Source organism: Paramisgurnus dabryanus, chromosome 19 (assembly GCF_030506205.2).
Source record: "Paramisgurnus dabryanus chromosome 19, PD_genome_1.1, whole genome shotgun sequence".
In the NCBI taxonomy this organism is placed as follows: Eukaryota; Metazoa; Chordata; class Actinopteri; order Cypriniformes; family Cobitidae; genus Paramisgurnus; species Paramisgurnus dabryanus.
Window position 1 is genome coordinate 18402521 of NC_133355.1, and position 19385 is coordinate 18421905.

The 19385-nt window shown below is 39.1% G+C and overlaps 1 protein-coding gene across 1 annotated transcript; it reads right to left on the bottom strand.

Annotated features, from left to right (window-relative positions):
* Positions 1-145: 145 nt before the first annotated feature.
* On the bottom strand, positions 146-18592 carry col9a2 (procollagen, type IX, alpha 2). Its single transcript, XM_065292292.2, has 32 exons — positions 18381-18592; positions 17308-17382; positions 16169-16204; positions 15985-16047; positions 15330-15383; positions 14790-14825; positions 14512-14535; positions 12804-12857; positions 12536-12589; positions 12181-12231; positions 11436-11492; positions 11222-11275; positions 9890-9943; positions 9662-9715; positions 9260-9313; positions 9118-9171; positions 8963-9016; positions 8817-8870; positions 8536-8589; positions 8037-8081; positions 7898-7951; positions 7774-7827; positions 7636-7689; positions 7427-7498; positions 6976-7011; positions 6814-6858; positions 6687-6719; positions 6224-6370; positions 2519-2573; positions 1772-1960; positions 1601-1678; positions 146-1427 (listed from the first exon to the last, which is right to left on the bottom strand). The coding sequence occupies exons 1-32, from the start codon at positions 18450-18452 to the stop codon at positions 1222-1224; spliced, it is 2076 nt and encodes a 691-aa protein (XP_065148364.1). The 5' UTR covers positions 18453-18592; the 3' UTR covers positions 146-1221.
* Positions 18593-19385: the final 793 nt, after the last annotated feature.

Sequence of the window (19385 nt, forward strand, 5' to 3'; positions counted from 1 at the left end):
TAAAATGACACGATAAAGAAAGTCGTGTCACAGACACGAACAGCCATTGATAGAAATTTGTGCTTGGAAAGACGAAAAAGACATTCGTCTCCAGAGACACGAAAAACTGCTTAAGCAATAATGGGCCAGACTTGGCAGTACATTGTTGTCTGTTGTATTCCTTGCCCAAAAAATGGGGTGAAATAATATCAGTTTTGTTTGAAAATACAAATTATTTTAATTACTACCAATTTTTTATTACAATTTCCTTGTTTTCTTTAATATGTTCATGATGCAGAACATTGCGTTTTACAAAACGTTCCTTTTTATTGATTTGGGTAAATCTGAACAACCAGGCAAAAAAAAAGAGTTTACAGAACAATAAATAGTAAATAATCAGTTCTCTATTGTTGTGAACATAACACATCAGCTTGGTAAAGTGGCATACAGGTGTGTAATTTACCAAAAAGTCGGAGCATTATAGTTTGTAGTTAGATCTTGAATGCAGATTAAAGTCATTATCTTTGGATCTCTGTTTTATATTCCAAACCACCTTGTTCATACAAAATTAATACACATTTACAAAGATTTACAGCATGGAAACAAGAATAAATTCAAGAACAGACCGCCATCCCACCTAGAATAAAAGATCAAAGACATTTTTGTTTATGGCAGAGGCAGATACTGTACAAACAGGGACATGATGTGCATGTGAGGTAACTCAAGTCGTGGAAGCAGATCTCTGAAGTTAGTTTAGTAATATTATTAATGAATGGTGTAGACTAGCTTTTGATAGTCGTTTATTGCCGTAATTACAGGGGAATTGTTTGGCACTTGCTTGGGGCCTTGCTTGCAACCTTACTTTGAAAACAAAAACAAAAAACAGCACCTTTGAACAGCATTCGACAGTTCTTCTAGTCCAGGGCACATGAAGATGATGATGTCATCTGTGATGTCACTGACAGTGTTCTCACATCTACTGTGTGGTGGTGATAAAGCAGTCGCAACTAACATTGGCAATAATAAACTCGCCTCCGGTAGATGTCATCAAATCATACAATCCTAATACATACAAACAGACCCAATGCCAGGCAAAAGCTGTTCCCTCCCCCTCACAATGGTGTCCAAAGAAGAAAAGGCCTATGTTTCATTCTTTCCATGCTTTCCTCTATATCTCCCCTCTTTCTTTCTTCATGCTTTTCTCTTTTACAGATGTTCTTGCGCTCCAGTAGAGGGCTTGATTTAAGTGGACGGGCCCTTGACTGTTCCTGCCTCCTGTAGTCTAGGAGAAGTATAGGCAGAGGCCGCCAAACATGCAGCTGCTTCACAGAATCCATGGAGGCCAGGATGACCAACCTTTCCAGGACGGCCCGGTTCACCCGGTACACCCTGTGGTCCTCTCTCACCTGGCTTACCATCTCGCGCCACACCATCAAGACCTGGAGGACCTGTGAGATGAAATGACAAACCACGCTCAGATATATGAATAAACTTGAGTATAAGCATTTTGAAAGCATTAATAGTTGGTATGCTGGGCATACAGTCAATAAACACTCAATAAAGTTTGAACACAAAATTTTAAAGTAGACCATAATCCTAAGGACTGTGCTTTTAATCTTGCCTTGCAGTCCAGGTGGACCCGGTTGGCCAGGGTGTGGTCGACCAGGATCTCCTCTGTCTCCCTTGGCACCCCTCTTCCCTGTAAGACACATCATGGCCAGAGATGAGGTTTAGTTGTTGTCTGATAGCAAGAGCGACAACACAATTTGGAAGACGTGCGGAAATGCTTCACCTTTAAGGCCAATGTTGCCGATTTGTCCTGCGGCCCCGATTATTCCGGGGATTCCACGGGAACCAGTTAGTCCATGAGGCCCCTGAGGACCCGGGGGTCCTGGTGGTCCAGGAGGACCTGGAGGTCCCATCACACCTGCTCCTCCCAGCACTGCCCTCTTAGCACTCACTGCCACTGCAGATAACTTTTCTATCAGAAAATGAGAATGACATGAAGATGTTAAGCTTGCCGTGCAAGGATCTCATCAGGTGGGTAAATATCATGAAGATAGCATAGAGCCGGACAACAGTGTCTCACAATCATCTGCCGCCTGGTTCAGTAAAATCTTTACATCTAATCGAGAATGAGATAAGTCTGTGTGTGGGGCTATGTTTAAACCATTGTGCGTTTGCAATAGCAGGCAGGGGATAACACTGTGAAATAGTTGGACAGCAGAGGTTATCATGGGTCAGTTCAGGTCATCTTTAGCAAAACAGATGACCGGAGAGCAGAGATAGACCATGGAAATCAATTTTGAGGGGCCGATAACTAAGCGCTGACTGCACAGTCTGCGGTGTTTGGCAAGAAAGCTGTCTCTGAGGAGCGATGAGTTTCACGCTAATACATTTCTATGGATGAAATGTGCTGCTTGCTTTTAGCTCTATAGATTACAACTGCCCTCTTTTTGACACACTGATTGCAGCCAATTTAAATCTCAGCTGTGGGTAATATCCTGTTTTTATGGAAAGAACAATGATTGTTACTCACCTTGAAGCATCTTTAGGACAACTTCGATGATGTGCTGATCGGAGGTGTCACGACCCTGGAAAATGGAATCAAAGAAGAGGCATAGCAATGAGGAATGTGAAACGCATAATTAAAGTAGTGAAAATAGAAAGTCTATCCGCCTCATCCCTGAGTTCTCAATATTTTCTGCAAGGGTTGTATATTGTGCTGAGTACTGCATGGCACGGCAACTCGTCTGGCTGCTGCATCACTTTAGCTTTGTTGTGTGGAGGGATAAAATCCTACCCCCTTGTTATCAGCATTATTTTGATGCCAGGATGTAATCTGTGTCTGTCTTTCTAACTGTGTCTGTTTGTCTGTCTATGTCTGTCTGTCTGTCTGTCTGTCTGTCTGTGTCTGTCTATCTAACTGTGTCTGTTTGTCTGTCTATGTCTGTCTGTCTGTCTGTCTGTCTGTCTGTCTGTCTGTCTGTCTGTCTGTGTCTGTCTATCTAACTGTGTCTGTTTGTCTGTCTATGTCTGTCTGTAAGACTGTCTGAATGACTGTGTCTGTCTATCTGACTGTGTCTGTCTGTCTGTCTGTCTGTCTGTCTGTCTATGGCTGCCGGCCCGCTTGCTTGCCGTTCTATCTTTCTGTCTGTCTGTCTGTGTCTGTCTATCTAACTGTGTCTGTTTGTCTGTCTATGTCTGTCTGTCTGTCTGTCTGTCTGTCTGTCTGTGTCTGTCTATCTAACTGTGTCTGTTTGTCTGTCTATGTCTGTCTGTCTGTCTGTCTGTCTGTCTGTCTATCTAACTGTGTCTGTTTGTCTGTCTATGTCTGTCTGTCTGTCTGTCTGTCTGTGTCTGTCTATCTAACTGTGTCTGTTTGTCTGTCTATGTCTGTCTGCAAGACTGTCTGAATGACTGTGTCTGTCTATCTGACTGTGTCTGTCTGTCTGTCTGTCTGTCTGTCTGTCTGTCTGTCTGTCTGTCTGTCTGTCTGTCTGTGGCTGCCGGCCCGCTTGCTTGCCGTTCTATCTTTCTGTCTGTCTGTCTGTCTGTGTCTGTCTATCTAACTGTGTCTGTTTGTCTGTCTATGTCTGTCTGTCTGTCTGTCTGTGTCTGTCTATCTGACTGTGACTGTCTATCTGGCTGTGTTTGTCTGTATGAATGACTGTGTCTGTCTATCTGACTGTGTTTCTCTGTCTGTCTGTCTGTCTGTCTCGTCTGTATGACTGTGTCTGTCTATGACTGTCTTTGTCTGTCTGTCTGTCTGTTTGTCTTTGTCTGCCTAACTGACTATGTCTATCTATCTATCTATCTATCTATCTATCTATCTATCTATCTATCTATCTATCTATCTATCTATCTATCTATCTATCTATCTATCTGACTGTGTCTGTCTGTCTACATCTGTCTGACTGTGTCTGTCTATCTGACTGTGTCTGTCTGTCTGTCTACATCTGTCTGGCTGTGTCTATCTATCTATCTATCTATCTATCTATCTATCTATCTATCTATCTATCTATCTATCTATCTATCTATCTATCTATCTATCTATCTATCTATCTATCTATCTGACTGTGTCTGTCTGTCTACATCTGTCTGACTGTGTCTGTCTATCTGACTGTGTCTGTCTGTCTACATCTGTCTGGCTGTGTCTATCTATCTATCTATCTATCTATCTATCTATCTATCTATCTATCTATCTATCTATCTATCTATCTATCTATCTATCTATCTATCTATCTATCTGACTGTGTCTGTCTGTCTACATCTTACTGACTGTGTCTGTCTATCTGACTGTGTCTGTCTGTCTACATCTGTCTGACTGTGTCTATCTATCTATCTATCTATCTATCTATCTATCTATCTATCTAGCTATCTATCTATCTATCTATCTGACTGTGTCTGTCTGTCTACATCTTACTGACTGTGTCTGTCTATCTGACTGTGTCTGTCTGTCTACATCTGTCTGACTGTGTCTATCTATCTATCTATCTATCTATCTATCTATCTATCTATCTATCTATCTATCTATCTATCTATCTATCTATCTATCTATCTATCTATCTATCTATCTATCTATCTATCTATCTTTCTATGTCTGCCGGTCTGCTTGCCTGTCTGCCTGTCTGTGTTTGTCTGTCTGTCTGTCTCGTCTGTATGACAGTCTGTCTGTCTGTTTGTCTTTGTCTGCCTATCTGACTATGTCTGTCTGTCTGTCTGTCTGTCTGTCTGTCTGTCTGTCTGTCTATCTATCTTTTAAAGCCTGCCTTTCTGTCTACATCTGTCTCACTGTGTCTGTCTGTCTGTCTGTCTGTCTGTCTGTCTGTCTGTCTATCTATGTCTGTCGGTCTGCTTGCCTGTCTGCCTGTCTGTGTTTGTCTGTCCGTCTGTCTGTCTCGTCTGTATGACTGTCTGTCTGTTTGTCTTTGTCTGCCTATCTGACTATGTCTGTCTGTCTGTCTGTCTGTCTGTCTGTCTGTCTGTCTGTCTGTCTGTCTGTCTGTCTGTCTGTCTGTCTGTCTATCTATCTATCTTTTTAAGCTTGCCTTTCTGTCTACATCTGTCTGACTGTGTCTGTCTGTCTGACTGACTCTCTCTGTCTGTGTCTGCCTATCTGACTGTGTCTGTCTGTCTACATCTGTCTCACTGTGTCTGTCTGTCTGTCTGTCTGTCTGCCTGCCTGCCTGTCTGTCTATCTATCTATCTATCTATCTATCTATCTATCTATCTGACTGTGTCTGTCTGTCTACATCTGTCTGACTGTGTCTGTCTATCTGACTGTGTCTGTCTGTCTACATCTGTCTGACTGTGTCTATCTATCTATCTATCTATCTATCTATCTATCTATCTATCTATCTATCTATCTATCTATCTATCTATCTATCTATCTATCTATCTATCTATCTATCTATGTCTGCCGGCCTGCTTGCCTGTCTGCCTGTCTACGTTTGCTTGTTTGCCTGACTGTGTCTGTCTGTCTATCTATGTCTGCCGGCCTGCTTGCTTGCCTGTCTGTCTGCGTCTGCTTGCTTGCCTTTCTGTCTTTGTCTGTCTGTCTGTCTCTCTATCTACATCCTCTTTCACACAGTAATTTTGGTAAATTACCATGAATTAACCAGAATGACTTTACCAGTATATAAAAAAATTACTGTTCACATACGCAGTGACGTTCCGTCTTTTTACCAGTAAAATACCATTCACACATCAGTATCAAAATACTGGTAAACTCGGTGAGAAAGTGGAACTTACCTCTTAACTGCCGTTCAGCAAGCTCAGTGTCATATTTGTAAACAATGGTGGGTAAGCATTTGTAAACAATGGGGCAGTCGCGCAGTTGCTTGTGACCAAACATTGTATTAGGTGACTTTAAATGGAACTGAACTGGGGAGGAGTCGCAACCTGCGTCTTGAACAGCAGCAGTAATGTTTAGACATCACAGAGATTGTGCGAAGGACGTGGGCAATTCAGCAAATAGATGGCGAGCTGTTTTAAACAACTTTGATGAAGAGATGTGGACGTTAAGTCCAGTTGTGCTTGACTTTAAGCAGCATGCATGTGGAAATGTCCGTAAACAGTGCGTTGATAAATATGTCATCGGTATCAATACATTACGATTGTCCCGGATCTATTTAATTCGTCCCATATCCTCAATTAGATTTTTTTTATGAAATGAAATTCATGCAGTGTAAGTGTGCACTTAGAGTAGGGAACACCTATAGTGAAGGTGCTGGACACTCACAGCTGATCCCTGTAGTCCTGGCATGCCTGGAACACCTCTTTCTCCTGCATTCCCCCGTGGACCAGGTAGGCCTGGGGGACCCTGATCTCCTGGTTTGCCAGGATCTCCAGCGGGGCCGTTGTACCCTGGATCGCCAGTCACACCTTCCTGTGAGAGGGGATGCAAATATAGAAAATCTTTGATTGAGAAGATCATATGTTGGGTAAACACAATGCATTAAAATAAAGTCAGAATGTAAAATTTCTGTGCTACTAGCACCACCAAAAGGAATAGCAAAAAATTGCCATTGGTAATGTTTCTTATGGCAATGATATAGTGTTCTGTGTGGTTTCCAGGGTGTTTCTAGACAGCGGAATATTTTATTGACAAAATTACACTCTTCACCTTTATGGTGCCATTATGACTGTATAACCACACTGTGTATTTTTCTTTGAATTGATTGTAGTCTTGATTCTGTCCTTACCTGACCTTTAGGACCAGGCTCACCAGATTGTCCCTGTTAGATGGAGACAGACAGTTTTAAAATGAACAGTGGTTATTTGAAACCTGTGGGATCTATTAAAAGTCTCCAAACTGCAGATTTTATTTACCTTCTCTCCTTTTTCTCCAGCCAGACCCTCTACACCAGGATCACCCTATCAAAGACATATAAAATCCATCAGTGTCGCCCGAGACGGTATATAGGCTGTGATATACAGTTTCCATTTCACTCTATAAAAATGCGTATGTCATTTGTCTGAGAGTCTACTCACGATGTCTCCCTTCTCCCCCACTTTGCCTTGGAATCCCTATGGGGAAATGCAATTGTACATTAGATAGTCTCAGTGTCAGTGGGTAAGGCACTACGAATTTATTATAGGCAATATCTTACTTTTCCTTATATTCTCAAAGCAGTTTAAATCAACCACCAATATTCAATGTATTAAACGGCAAGGATATTGTAGATTAAAGGACAACAAACGTTAAAGTGTCTATAAGAGGGCATTTTGTATTAGATTGAGGGGAATTATTTTAAAACATGGACATGAATTACAGAGTTAAGGAGATGTGCTCTACTGCAAAGACTATGTGAGTTAAATCATGAGTGAAGAGCGCTACCATGTGGTTTAACTTTAGTACAGCACCACTTTAAATAATGGATGTTCGTTGGCTGTCTCACTTGTCTTTTCATTGTTTCTGCGCTTACACAGTGATTGCACAAACCTTGTCACCCTTAGTTCCAGGTAGACCCTGAGGTCCTGGGATGCCCATGGGCCCTCTCTCTCCTTTACTTCCCTGTAAAAGGAAATACAGTGTGTGAGTGAAGGTAAAGTAAAATTTTAAGGATGGGACAACATGTTTACACTCTCCTTTACTGTTGTGGCCAATGTACTGTTTACTAAATTGAGTGTTTATTAAAGAAAATAACTTACAGGTAAACCGATAATTCCAGTAAGCCCAACTGGTCCTCGTTCACCCCTGTCACCCTATGGGAAAACATGAGACAGTAAGATAGCAAATGTTCTCCGATGTTAATGAAATGTTTTTTCCAGTAAGGCAGGAAATCCCACCTTTGGCCCTGGGACTCCCTCCATCCCAGCTTCACCTGGAGGACCAGGCTCTCCCTGGAGAACAGAAGAGAACATGAGATGCAGAAAAGCCAAAAAGAAGAATTTTGATTGTGATATGACATACTTGAGGTCCAGGAGGTCCTTGCATTCCCATCAGGCCCCTGGGTCCTTGGTCACCCTAATCACAAAAGGTACAGTAAATGCTTGAAAGAGCATTAAGTATTCACAAAAAAACATCACATAAGAAATGTTTGTGATCTCACCTTAACCCCTATTTCACCCTTGGCTCCAGGCATACCAGGTAAACCCTACAAAATGTGAAAAATAGCATGAAGAATAAATGGAGTGACCCATGTAGACCTCCATGAGGGGCTTCATGTCTTTTCCCCATTCTATGCTGATATCGGATCAAGGCTGCAATAACTCATCCTGTGAGAGTGGGCTTCTGTATTATGCTTTGCACAGGTTCAGTGTGATGTTTTGTATCATAACCAGCATGCTCCATTACTCCAGTCGTCGGTCAGATTTGATGATGATGAATTGTTAGCACAAGCAATTTCAAGGTGGTTTAAGCTCCACAAAAAAATTTCACACAGAGAATATATCCAGAAAAACCTACTTAAAAATGGTTTTGGGTGTGCCCTACACAAGAAACATTTTGTGTTTCTTTAAAGATTGTGTGCTTTTTACTGATCTAATGCTGACAATTGGATGTAGAAGGGAAAATGAATTATGAAATATATGGGAAAATAATGCACTTACCGCATCTCCCTGGTTACCGGGAGCTCCAGGTCTGCCATTTTGTCCTGCAGCCCCCTACAGACAAACATATGAGAGTGGTATTTATGAACCCATTATATTATTATAGAGCTGTCTAGAATACTCAATTATGATTGGCTGATTGCAGCATTTGTGAAGTGGCCGTACATTCAGACAGTCATTAGCAGAATATGAACTCCTATGGGTGATGCAAGCTGTACATTATTCTATACATAAAGCATGTTTCTCCTTGAATAATGATTTAAGAGCTATTAGTTTGATACCTTTATTCCTGGGATGCCAGGTGTGCCGTCTTTTCCATCAATACCTGGAAGACCCTGACAATAAACGTTAAACAAAATATTTTAAACATATGTTCAGAGATCAACCGTTTTAATAGATGTATTTGAAATTCAGGAGTTTTCCTTACATTTTCTCCTTTCTTTCCAACAACTCCCTGAGGACCACGTATGCCACGATCTCCCTACAACAAACAACAGTTATTGCTTAATAGATGCATTGCTCAATAAATTGAGAAGTTGGCGGACAGATAATGAGAAAGATAACTCAATTGTTGACACTTACCAGGTCACCTTTCTGTCCAGAGTTTCCAGGTGGTCCTTGAGGACCCTCCTCACCCTACATTGCAATACAAGCTTCATTATTTCGTCGTCTTGTGGCAATTATGAAAATGAAATAGACACAAACAACAAGCACACAGACTTACAGGGCGTCCAGGGATGCCAATTGGTCCAGCAATGCCTTTATAGCCACGAGGTCCCTGTGACATAGCAAATCACTTTAAAGTTTTAGATTATGCATTTGGATTAAACTGATTCGGTGGATATTTGCTCATTTCTGTGGATGTGTCTTGTATAGTTCAGTGCTAGAGAGTATTGCATTAGCAGCACAAAAGGGAACACACAAGCTGTGTAAAAATGGATAACCTTGTAATGCACTAAAATTTGCTTTGGATAAAAGTGTATGCAGCTGCTTAAGTTATGCAGTGTTTGCGAACAGCTTTCTCATTATACATAATATGTTCATGATAAACTACAGTATATATACAGTTCTGTAAAAAAGGCTAAAATGTACAAAAAAATATTATTGAAACTGATAAGTGACTTACCATCTCACCTTTGGGTCCCACCATTCCAGGATATCCTCTCAAACCCTGGGGACCCTAAATTGATTGTGGCAGAGACAGATATTTTATTCAACAAGTGATCTTAGGAAATGCATTGCATTTGCACATCAAATAACTTGCCGTAATATATAACAGCATCACAGACAAAATGTTGAAATGGCTGTTAGCTATTAACAAAAAGCCAACCAAAAAAAGAAATAAATACATTACTGGAGGGCCTGGTATTCCTTGTTCGCCAGAGATTCCGACATTACCCTTCAGACCCTAACAAGTAAAATACAAAAATCCATAAATTAATATTAATAAAAATAAATAGTTTGTTTGTTTATTCCAGCATATATGGCTAGAACTGAATAATCTGTCCATACACACACACGTTGAGGAAGGGGCAAGTGGGCATCTCCAATTCACATAACCTACATATTTTTTCTCAGTGGGAAAAAAATGAGTACCAAGAGTTAATCCACACGAAAACAGGGAGAACATGCAAACTCCACACAGAAAGGCCACCTGACCTAGCCAGATCCGAGGACCTTCTTGCTGTGAGGCAACCCAGTGAGCCACAAAAATGAATTATAAAAAAACAAAAACGGTGCTATATAGCACCAAAAGTGGTTCTTTGCTCGTAATCATAGAAGAACCATTTTTAATGCCATATAGCACCGGTGAAGCACCAGTGAAGCACCTGTGTAGAACCATATAGTGCTATGTAGAACCATATGTGGTGCTATATGGCCCCTATTTGGTTCTACACAGGTGCTTTGCTTCACCGGTGCTATATGGCACTAAAAACGGTTCTTCTATGATTACGAGCAAAGAACCACTTTTGGTGCTATATAGCACGGTTTGTTTTTAGAGTGTAGAGTAGCTTTAGTAATTCCAGACAACACGATGCTGATAAAATGTATAGACAAAGTGTGAAATGTAAATTACCCTATTATCCATTTTATTATTTTGGAACATTGTATTTTTCTTCCTTTTTGTATTTCACTCATTTTTAATACGCATAACAAATTCGGTTATGCAGCTCTTTAAAGACGAGTGTCCTGAATTTGATAGTAGATCTTAAAGTCATGCAACACTTCTCAAAGACTCAAAACTTTGGCAGTCATCCTCCGCATTACTCTCAAATCCGCTCAGTCCCTGTAGTCCATTCTAATGTCCTTTTAGGGCTAATTATGTCTCATTAATTCACAGCGCAGTACTGCCCGGTACCTGCCGGTCCGCATTTCCTTTCATCTGGGTCAATGTGTTCCATCTGAGCCTTGCACCCAGATTAGTGGCACTTATATGTCTTGCGGGGCTTCATTAGCACATAATCCTGCTCTGCTCATGGACTATCTGTGAGTGCGTGTCTGAGGGAGACAACTTTGGGATCTCTTAGCATGTTTATTTTGACAAAAAATTCAGTATATTTTGTTCTCTGAATGTCGGATATTGTGTGGTACAAATATCTGATGTTTAATGCAGCATGCAAGCACAAATAATAAATAGATGAAAAAAATACAAATATATAATTAATCATCAGACAGAAAAGCATACCACATTTCCAATGCTTCCTGAATCTCCCAAAACTCCAGCGCGACCCTTATGGCCCTGTAAGAAAAAAATTCTTATAGCAAGTGCAGGTGCATTATCCCACAAACCCCTTGTTTATAGTCTCTATTAATCTGTGATTATGTATTATCCTCAAACAACTTAGTTTTAAATGTATAACCTATCGCACTTACATCTACCGAAGTAATTTATTACTAACCTTCACTCCATGTAGTCCCTGTGGACCCTTCGGCCCAGGTGGACAGTTGGTTGGACACTAAAACACAGAGCGGTTACACCAGATTAAAAGAAACAAAACTCAAAGCTTTTACGGGACACTGTCTAGACAATCGCTGTCAGATCAATTCAGTTCAAACCATCATAGCTGAGTGAAAAAAGTGCAATAAGGGTTTGGATTTTTCCTCATTGTCTGACCAGAAGCCTCTAATTACAGTAAATGGAAGATAGGGATTGATCCAGGCAGTAAAGGGCTCCAGCTGGGCACTGTGCTGGAGGAAAACCAGTCAACCAGACTGCCACGTGACCGCCTTAATACTGAGCAGACTCCTGGCAGGCTGGCAGCAGATCACAGCACGGGGACGCACACTGGATCGTGATCCAGAGAGGTGTTAATGGGCAAAGCCTTTGATGGCACCCATTTACTGGAGCTCATTAAGAAAATCTATGAACACAAGATCAATAAGGGGTGGGAGAGATCTAACAGGGTGAGGAACACTAAATACAGATAAGGTCAGACTCAGCTGAAAGGACAAAACATAAGTTGAAAGCCAAAAAGGAAATTGCATTAATGGTAATGGTACTGTAGTCATTTTAGGGTATAAATCAAAGCAATTTGTAAGAAGGGGAAAGCAGTCAGGGAAATTGAGAGAAACTGATCACTGTGATAAAGTATGAATTGTGTTGGATTATTGATTATGTAAAGTTACAAAGAGGATAAACTGTACCTGGAAGTCAGCACTGCCTTCCTCCGGGCCCAAAAACTTTCCTGGTGGACCCTAAAAATGAGATGGAGGTAAACTGGATCTCACGATTTTAAGAAACGTATAATAAACAGAGAGTTTATTTATTATGAAGTAAAAAGTTGAAACACATTTCCAAATGGGTGCCTTCAAGAAATAAATTGGAATGAAATAAGCAGAAAATGAAATGCCAAAAGAGGCAGTAGGTATAAGACGTCATTTTGTACAAGTCTGACAGATGTATTAGCCTTAGACTTTATTCCCAGAATTTAATTTTAAGGTTCTCATTTAAGAAATTTGCATTTCATAGTGAGGGAAATGAAATATTACTGTAACTTACAGGTTTGCCAGAAGGTCCAGGGAATCCTGGAGGTCCGGGATTTCCCAAAACGCCCTGTGTGATGCAAGATTGAATGGAGACATCGGGTCAGCTGTCCATTTATTTACACAGGGCAAATACGTTTTGTGACAGTTTCTCTGTTACCCCAAGCATAGTTTATATTATTCATATAGGCTAGTAAAACATTGTGAACCATAAATGAACAAATACAATTAAAGTTTATTTTCCCCAAGTCATTTCTTTTATGAAGTTTTGGAGTGAGACTCACTTTTGGTCCAGTAGACCCAATTTGTCCAGGAAGTCCAATGGGACCCGGCGCTCCCTGTAAAAATTAAATGCTTGTTTATTAATATCAGACAGACAAAGAAATCTCTGTGTGCTAAATTCCAGAGAGAGAGATCTGAATTGCAAAATCATTTAGATTTTTTTCTAATAAATAAGCATACTTTGTGATACTCACTGAAACTACTTGTGAGGAAATGTTGTCAGGTTTGACAAATTCATTTATAATCCAGAATAAACATTGATTCATTAATATGGACCCAGGATTTTTCTCATCTTTTTAAACAAAATGTATTCCCTCCTCCGTAGTGACTTTCCTTTTTCCATTTTAACCCCTCCCCTAAAATCATCATTCTGCTATGAAACACCCACTTTTACAATCCAATCTATAGACATTATATACGTAGACGTGCTGGAGCGTATCCAGCGTCGCAGCCACAGTGCCAGTGTCATGGGGGGCATTTGCGGGCCGTGCCCCCCACCCAAAGGGGTTGTTGTGCCCCCTACACAGTTTTTTTATTAATTTAATATATATATATCAAGAATTGTTTAAATAAATTAAACATTTTCATAACTGTTAATGTTATAAAATGAAGAAAATATAATTGATATATGCTTTTTTAAATTAAAATAGACCACTGCATTGCGGCGTCTCATGCGTCATCTTTAGCATAGTAATGCTAAAGTGACTTGATACTAGCAACGTGTTTTCACTGCGTTATATGGATTGTGTAAAATATGGATTTTAGAACATTTAGAATGAACCAGCAACGCCTGCTCCATGTGACTTCATGCAAACACCGATTGGCCCAAACTCGGAGATTAGCAACAAGGTCGAGGCGGAATTTTCAAATATACAGGACACTGTTTTAAGAAAGTTTAATGTTCGAATACGTCGCCTTCAGCTTTTTTAAAGGTAAGTTATGCGTTGTTTTAATTTACGTAAGCTTAATGTGAAGTGTGGCTATAGACCGTTAACAGCATTGCAATGTGATTATGGTAATACTGATTAGTTTGTGATCTTCTGCACTCTATACAAGAAATGAGCTGGCAGTCTGTACGTTACCAGTTGTATGAGTGTGTGCTTGCATTGTATTTGTTGTTTTTATGTGTTGTTTTTGCAAGTTATTGTTGCTGATTGCGTGCCCCCATTTGAAAGTCGCGTGCCCCCTGTTAGTTATGGTCTGGCACCGGCTCTGCGCCGCCATATTGGTTGAGTCTCCTTAATCTACGTTAGCACCAGAGTCAATCAGAGTCAACGGAGAGTGAGCAACTGTGCCCGTATTTTGTGCAGCTTACAGTTGCAATAACCGGTGCAGTATTGATACCAGATCGCATGGGATTACCTTTCACCATTACCTTTGAAGAATAATTTTTGGTTATTTTACCATTTATATTATGTCATCGTAACTAACGTTACTTACATGTAACCAAACCGTGTGAAAATCCTGTAATAATTCAGGAAGTTATGATTATTGTAGTTGGGGATACACCTTCCTTGGTAGAAATAAATGCAGGGGGCGCATTAGGGACCCATCCAAGATGGCGACCGCGCTGATACGTCAGCTCTAATAGGCAGCGTCAGTCTATGAGGTGTCTACGTATAGGCTATAACGTCTGTGATCCAATCAACTCCTAGCCCCACCCAACAATATCCTACCCAGAAAAACATCAGCTTCAGTGTGGTTACTTACAGGAAGTCCAGGCAGTCCAGGTCCCTAAAGACAGAAAATAAAACAAGATTAGTAACAGATCTTAAGAATAGCATTAGTTAACTTTGGTACTGTATATTGCACTTGCATTATAAACAAAACATGAAATGAAAATCTGAAGTTATTGAAAGTCATGGAAAATAATATATTTTCCTTGATCAACAGCTCCACCTACTGACTAACTTAAATCACTACAAGTGGTGGTTTTAAATTGAGGATTATTTCTTGTCTATCTAATAAAAGTTATAAGTCATACTTACAGGTGGTCCTGATGGTCCACTAGGCCCTTGTTTACCCTGTAAAAAAATCAATATATTTATGGAGAATTAGTTGCATCCCATTTATTATCCACATCACAAATGACTGAGAAGAACATAATTATGTTATATATGCTATTTTATATATACACTCTCAGAAATAAAGGTACAAAAGTTGTCACTGAGACAGACCCCTTTCAAAAAGGTACACATTTGTACCCAAACAGTGCATATTAGTACTTCAAAGGCACATATGGGCACTAAATGGCACTAAATGGTACATATTAGGACCTTTTTTAAAGGGTAGCTTTGTACCTTTATTTTTGACAGTGTATGCATGTTTGGTATTCATATTATTCATGACACTCTTCAGTTCACTCTAGTGACTTTAACATCAAATAATATTTTTGACAGTTGTATGGAAAAATATGCAGTGTTTTGTATTGCTTGGCCAAATGACAAATCTCATGAATGAAATATTAAGTGAACTCCATATACCTCTATAAAGATAGCACATTATATTTATTATGAATATTTTCTTACCTTTGGTCCGGGATTACCACGTCGACCCCTCTCACCTTTTGCCCCAATCAAACCCTAGAGAGATGATAGAGGGTAAATGTTACAGTAATGGTTAAGCAAATGTTCAGAATAATAAAACAATAATTACGAAATTATTCACTTAGTCATGTTAACATATCTAATGTTTTTTTGCCGTCAATCAGAAGATTTATATTTTTAACGATTATAACTTGATGTGAATCTTTTCTGGTATCAAATGCATGGTTTGCTGCTTAAATACATGTGATGAACAATCTAGAGACTCGTTTACATTTCCGGATCAAAAGAAAAACTAGAGACTGGCATTCCAGAGTAGATTAACTGGTAAATCCAATAAAGAATGTTTGTTTCTTATCATGTGACTGAGAAAGCCTTGCCCATTAAAACCAGCATCTTAAGTGCAGGTGTAAGTAAATATAACCACAGCATAGTTTTAATGTCATTAATGATTGATCAAATGTATTAATTCACAATGGTAATTTTCGCTTCTGAAGGGTGTTATTAACAGGAATATAAACTCCTGACATTATATAAGAACCTAACCGAATGATACAAACACTATTTGACATTTTCATATGAATTATGGCTATCTATAAATTATGAGGATTCATAAGTTTTAGATGTCTTGATGTCTTACATCAATACCGTCCTCCCCTGGGGCTCCATCAGGACCAGGCTCACCCGATTCCCCCTTTTGACCCTGTAAAGTGGTTCACAAATGATTATTGAAAAAATATCAAACACTCCATGTGAGTCTCTAGAAAAATAGGACTGTAGTACCTACGAATGTATAACATGCATATTATTGATCAACTACTTACAGGTGGGCCAGGGGGTCCGGGAGGGCCTTTCTCACCCTGTAGATAGTAAAACAAAACAGGTCTGAGAGTGACATAATGTGAAATGACAAATCACAGATTTGAAATCATACATAACATAATTCATGATTACTTAATGCTATCTTGAATGCTATTAATAATTTAAAACATTATACAGTAGTATCCTAAACTTACAATAGAAGGTGTTATATACACAGAATAACATTATAGGCAAGGCAAGGCAAGGCAAGTTTATTTGTATAGCACATTTCATATACACAGAGGTCATTCAAAGTGCTTTACACAGAAATGAGAAAACAATATATAAAAAGAAAATGTAAAAATAAGAGATACACGATAAAATCACAATAAAAACAAAGATATATGAGAATTTAAAAAAACAATTAAAGAAAATAAATGTGATTTTAATAAAAACAGTTTAAAATGTTAAAAAGAATAAAACAGGAGTAAAAGTGACTTGAGTTAAAGATAATTCACTTCAAAATGAAAAACCCTGCCACCATCCACCCATCCCCACGCTGCTCCAAACCTGCTTATATTACAAAAGTAATTCACATAATTAATTAATTTAGCCATTGCTAATCATGCCGGCATGTAGTGTATGCTAATAACAAATCAAATAAAAATTAATTATGATATCAATGGTTATTTATGTTGAATCATATATATGGCTCCACCCACAAACAAGCTCCTCCCAAATCTTGACCCTTCTTATAGGATCAAATCCCATGGAGATATTGTTGTATAAATATTTATATAAAATGTTTCTACCCCTGCTCTGTATGTCTTTATTACTCATCCAGAGATCCTCATATCAGTGTTTTTTTTTCTCTATGTGAGTCAGATGCTCTCAGATGGTCTCTTCATACTAAATCCTGTTGGGATTTGAAAGCTAATTTCAAATATATCACATAACTAACAATATCAACCAGCAGCTTTCTTAACAGGGAAAGGGGCTTCTTCTAACAGAACCCTTTTGTGTTATTATTTATATTTCATACGCCCTCTGTTGGCAAGATTTTAGTATTGCAGATGAGAGTGGGGCCCATGAAACTAGGTGCACAATGACCGTCTTTATACCACCTCAACCTGTGGTACAGTCAAGCGGCTCAAATACTCACATCAATACCGTCGGCACCAGGAGTTCCTGCAGGGCCAGGGAGACCAATGGGGCCCGGTTGTCCTGGTGGGCCAGTCTAAAATGAATTGCACAAACACAGTTTTTGTTTCTTTTCTGATAAAGCATTTTATTGTGTTATAATGTTAACAACATTGCATTTAAATGTATTAGACAATGATTGAAATACCAGAAGAAAAAGATTTGTAATACTCATTATGCTTATTTGTTTATTATGAATGTTGTACAATACAGAGTCAAGTCTACTCAAACTCAAGTCTAAAAATGCAAAAGAGTACTCCTGCATCAGGCTGGGTAGCCTATATTTACTCAAACCCTCCTCCATTTAGAATTAGAAATAATTACATTCTTTTTTTTTTATGGTTGACTCTGAGTAGGCCCAGGGATAACACAAAAATTATTTTTTTTCTTGCATTGGACCACTTGAAATAGGCTGCATGCAGACGTTGGGCTTAATGTTGTCTTTTCAGATAACAAGTATGTGTTATTCTCCTGAGAGAAGTTTTAGGTTCTGTGTTGTATTTGAATAGGAATCTCAACAGTGCATTTTCAATGAGTTCTTTGTTGTCTCCGTTTCTCTCCTGTCTCTGTTTATTTGCTTGGTCTTCAATTTCTCCTTTACACTGTATGTTGTTAAGCCAGACTCAATTTACTTACAGCATTTTACTTTTTAGATGCCATTGTTTACAGTTAAAATGAAATAAAATGATTGCATTAGCTAAATTCCACATATTTTGCATCTGAAAATACACTTTATAGAGCATCTAACCACTTTGGTGAGTTTTTGAAAGAGAACAAAAAATCTAATCTATAAACATGTCCTCTACCAAGCTTGTCAACTAGTTGCATAAACTTTATCATAATAATTTATTTAGCCTGTTAAAAGCACTACCTTTGTTACCAGTTTGACTGAAAATTCAATTGTGTGCATAATAAATCACTTTGGCAGCAAAAGTTTCCAATATCTACCAACCAACAAGTGAATCCTCGCAAACCTTTACAAGACCTTATAACATCATTATAACAGCAAAAAGCAAAAGCCAGTGCCAAACTCACCACTTGAGCTAGGGCCAAGCACAGTGCCTGCAACAGGACCAAGCTTTTGAGGATGTTGAAGTATTTAGCCATCCCGAAAAATCAGCTCTAATCTATATACTCCTCAAAAATCCAAGTGGTTCCCTCAAACCTTTACCACCCTCTTTCCCGGCTTCTCAGCCCAGGATGGTGGATCCAGGGAAACGAAAGGTGTGTGTATGTGAGTATGTGTGCTGTCCAGGACAGGAAAGAACAACACAGTGAAAGGCACTGAGGGGTGGAATGAAGGAGGTGTAACCCAGCCCTACAACCAGCCCCTGAGAACTCAGGGAGCTCAGAAGGCCCAGCACAAAGAGGACCCAAATAAACCTGATTAGACATCACAAGCAAAGGAGGCGGAGCCTGCTGCTGATTGTCCATTCATGTTTTGTCAACCAACAGAACCCTAGAAAGCCAATTGGATGCAGCTGCCTTTGCGTGTTTCACACGTGCCCATACCAAATTCCTGAGCAGAATGTACAGTATGTGTACACTAGCGGTTGTTTTAGTAATAGACTGTACACATACATATTTGGGTCAATGACGTGACAGTAACTATTTTGTGTCTGTATGGTTCGATTAAATGTAAAAGGGTTCAAATTTTAAAATACATTTGCAGATTAGTTGCATACATTCTCTATTTTGAGGACCAAGTCTAAAATTTCTGGTTTTATTTCATTTTGAAACATTTTTGGGGGGATTATTGCAAAAATGTCAAGGTATATAAATGTATATGTCAATATATATAAATTTATACGTTTTTAACTGGCAACATTTTGTTCAAAGTTAAATGAACATTAAACATTTACAAGTCTTTGTCTTTACAGAGTAAAAACTAAAAAAACAGCATCAAGCAAAACATTCTGGGAAACAAAATCTGAAGCAAAAACAGAAAAAGGTTGATGATGATTTCTGGTTGCCAGAATGCTTAGCATGAGGCTGTTATTGTATAGTTTTATTCTGTAAAGATAAAGAGTTGTTAATATT

What these genes read in the sequence shown, in the direction of transcription:
- col9a2 (XM_065292292.2), bottom strand. Translation starts at nt 18,452, where the DNA reads ATGGCTAAATACTTCAACATCCTCAAAAGCTTGGTCCTGTTGCAGGCA. An exon ending in CTGGACTGCCTGGACTTCCT is followed by an intron (nt 12,858 to 14,511) that starts GTAAGTAACCAC and finishes TAATTTTTACAG; the next exon opens with GGAGCGCCGGGTCCCATTGG. An exon ending in TGGGACCCAAAGGTGAGATG is followed by an intron (nt 9,314 to 9,661) that starts GTAAGTCACTTA and finishes GCTATGTCACAG; the next exon opens with GGACCTCGTGGCTATAAAGG.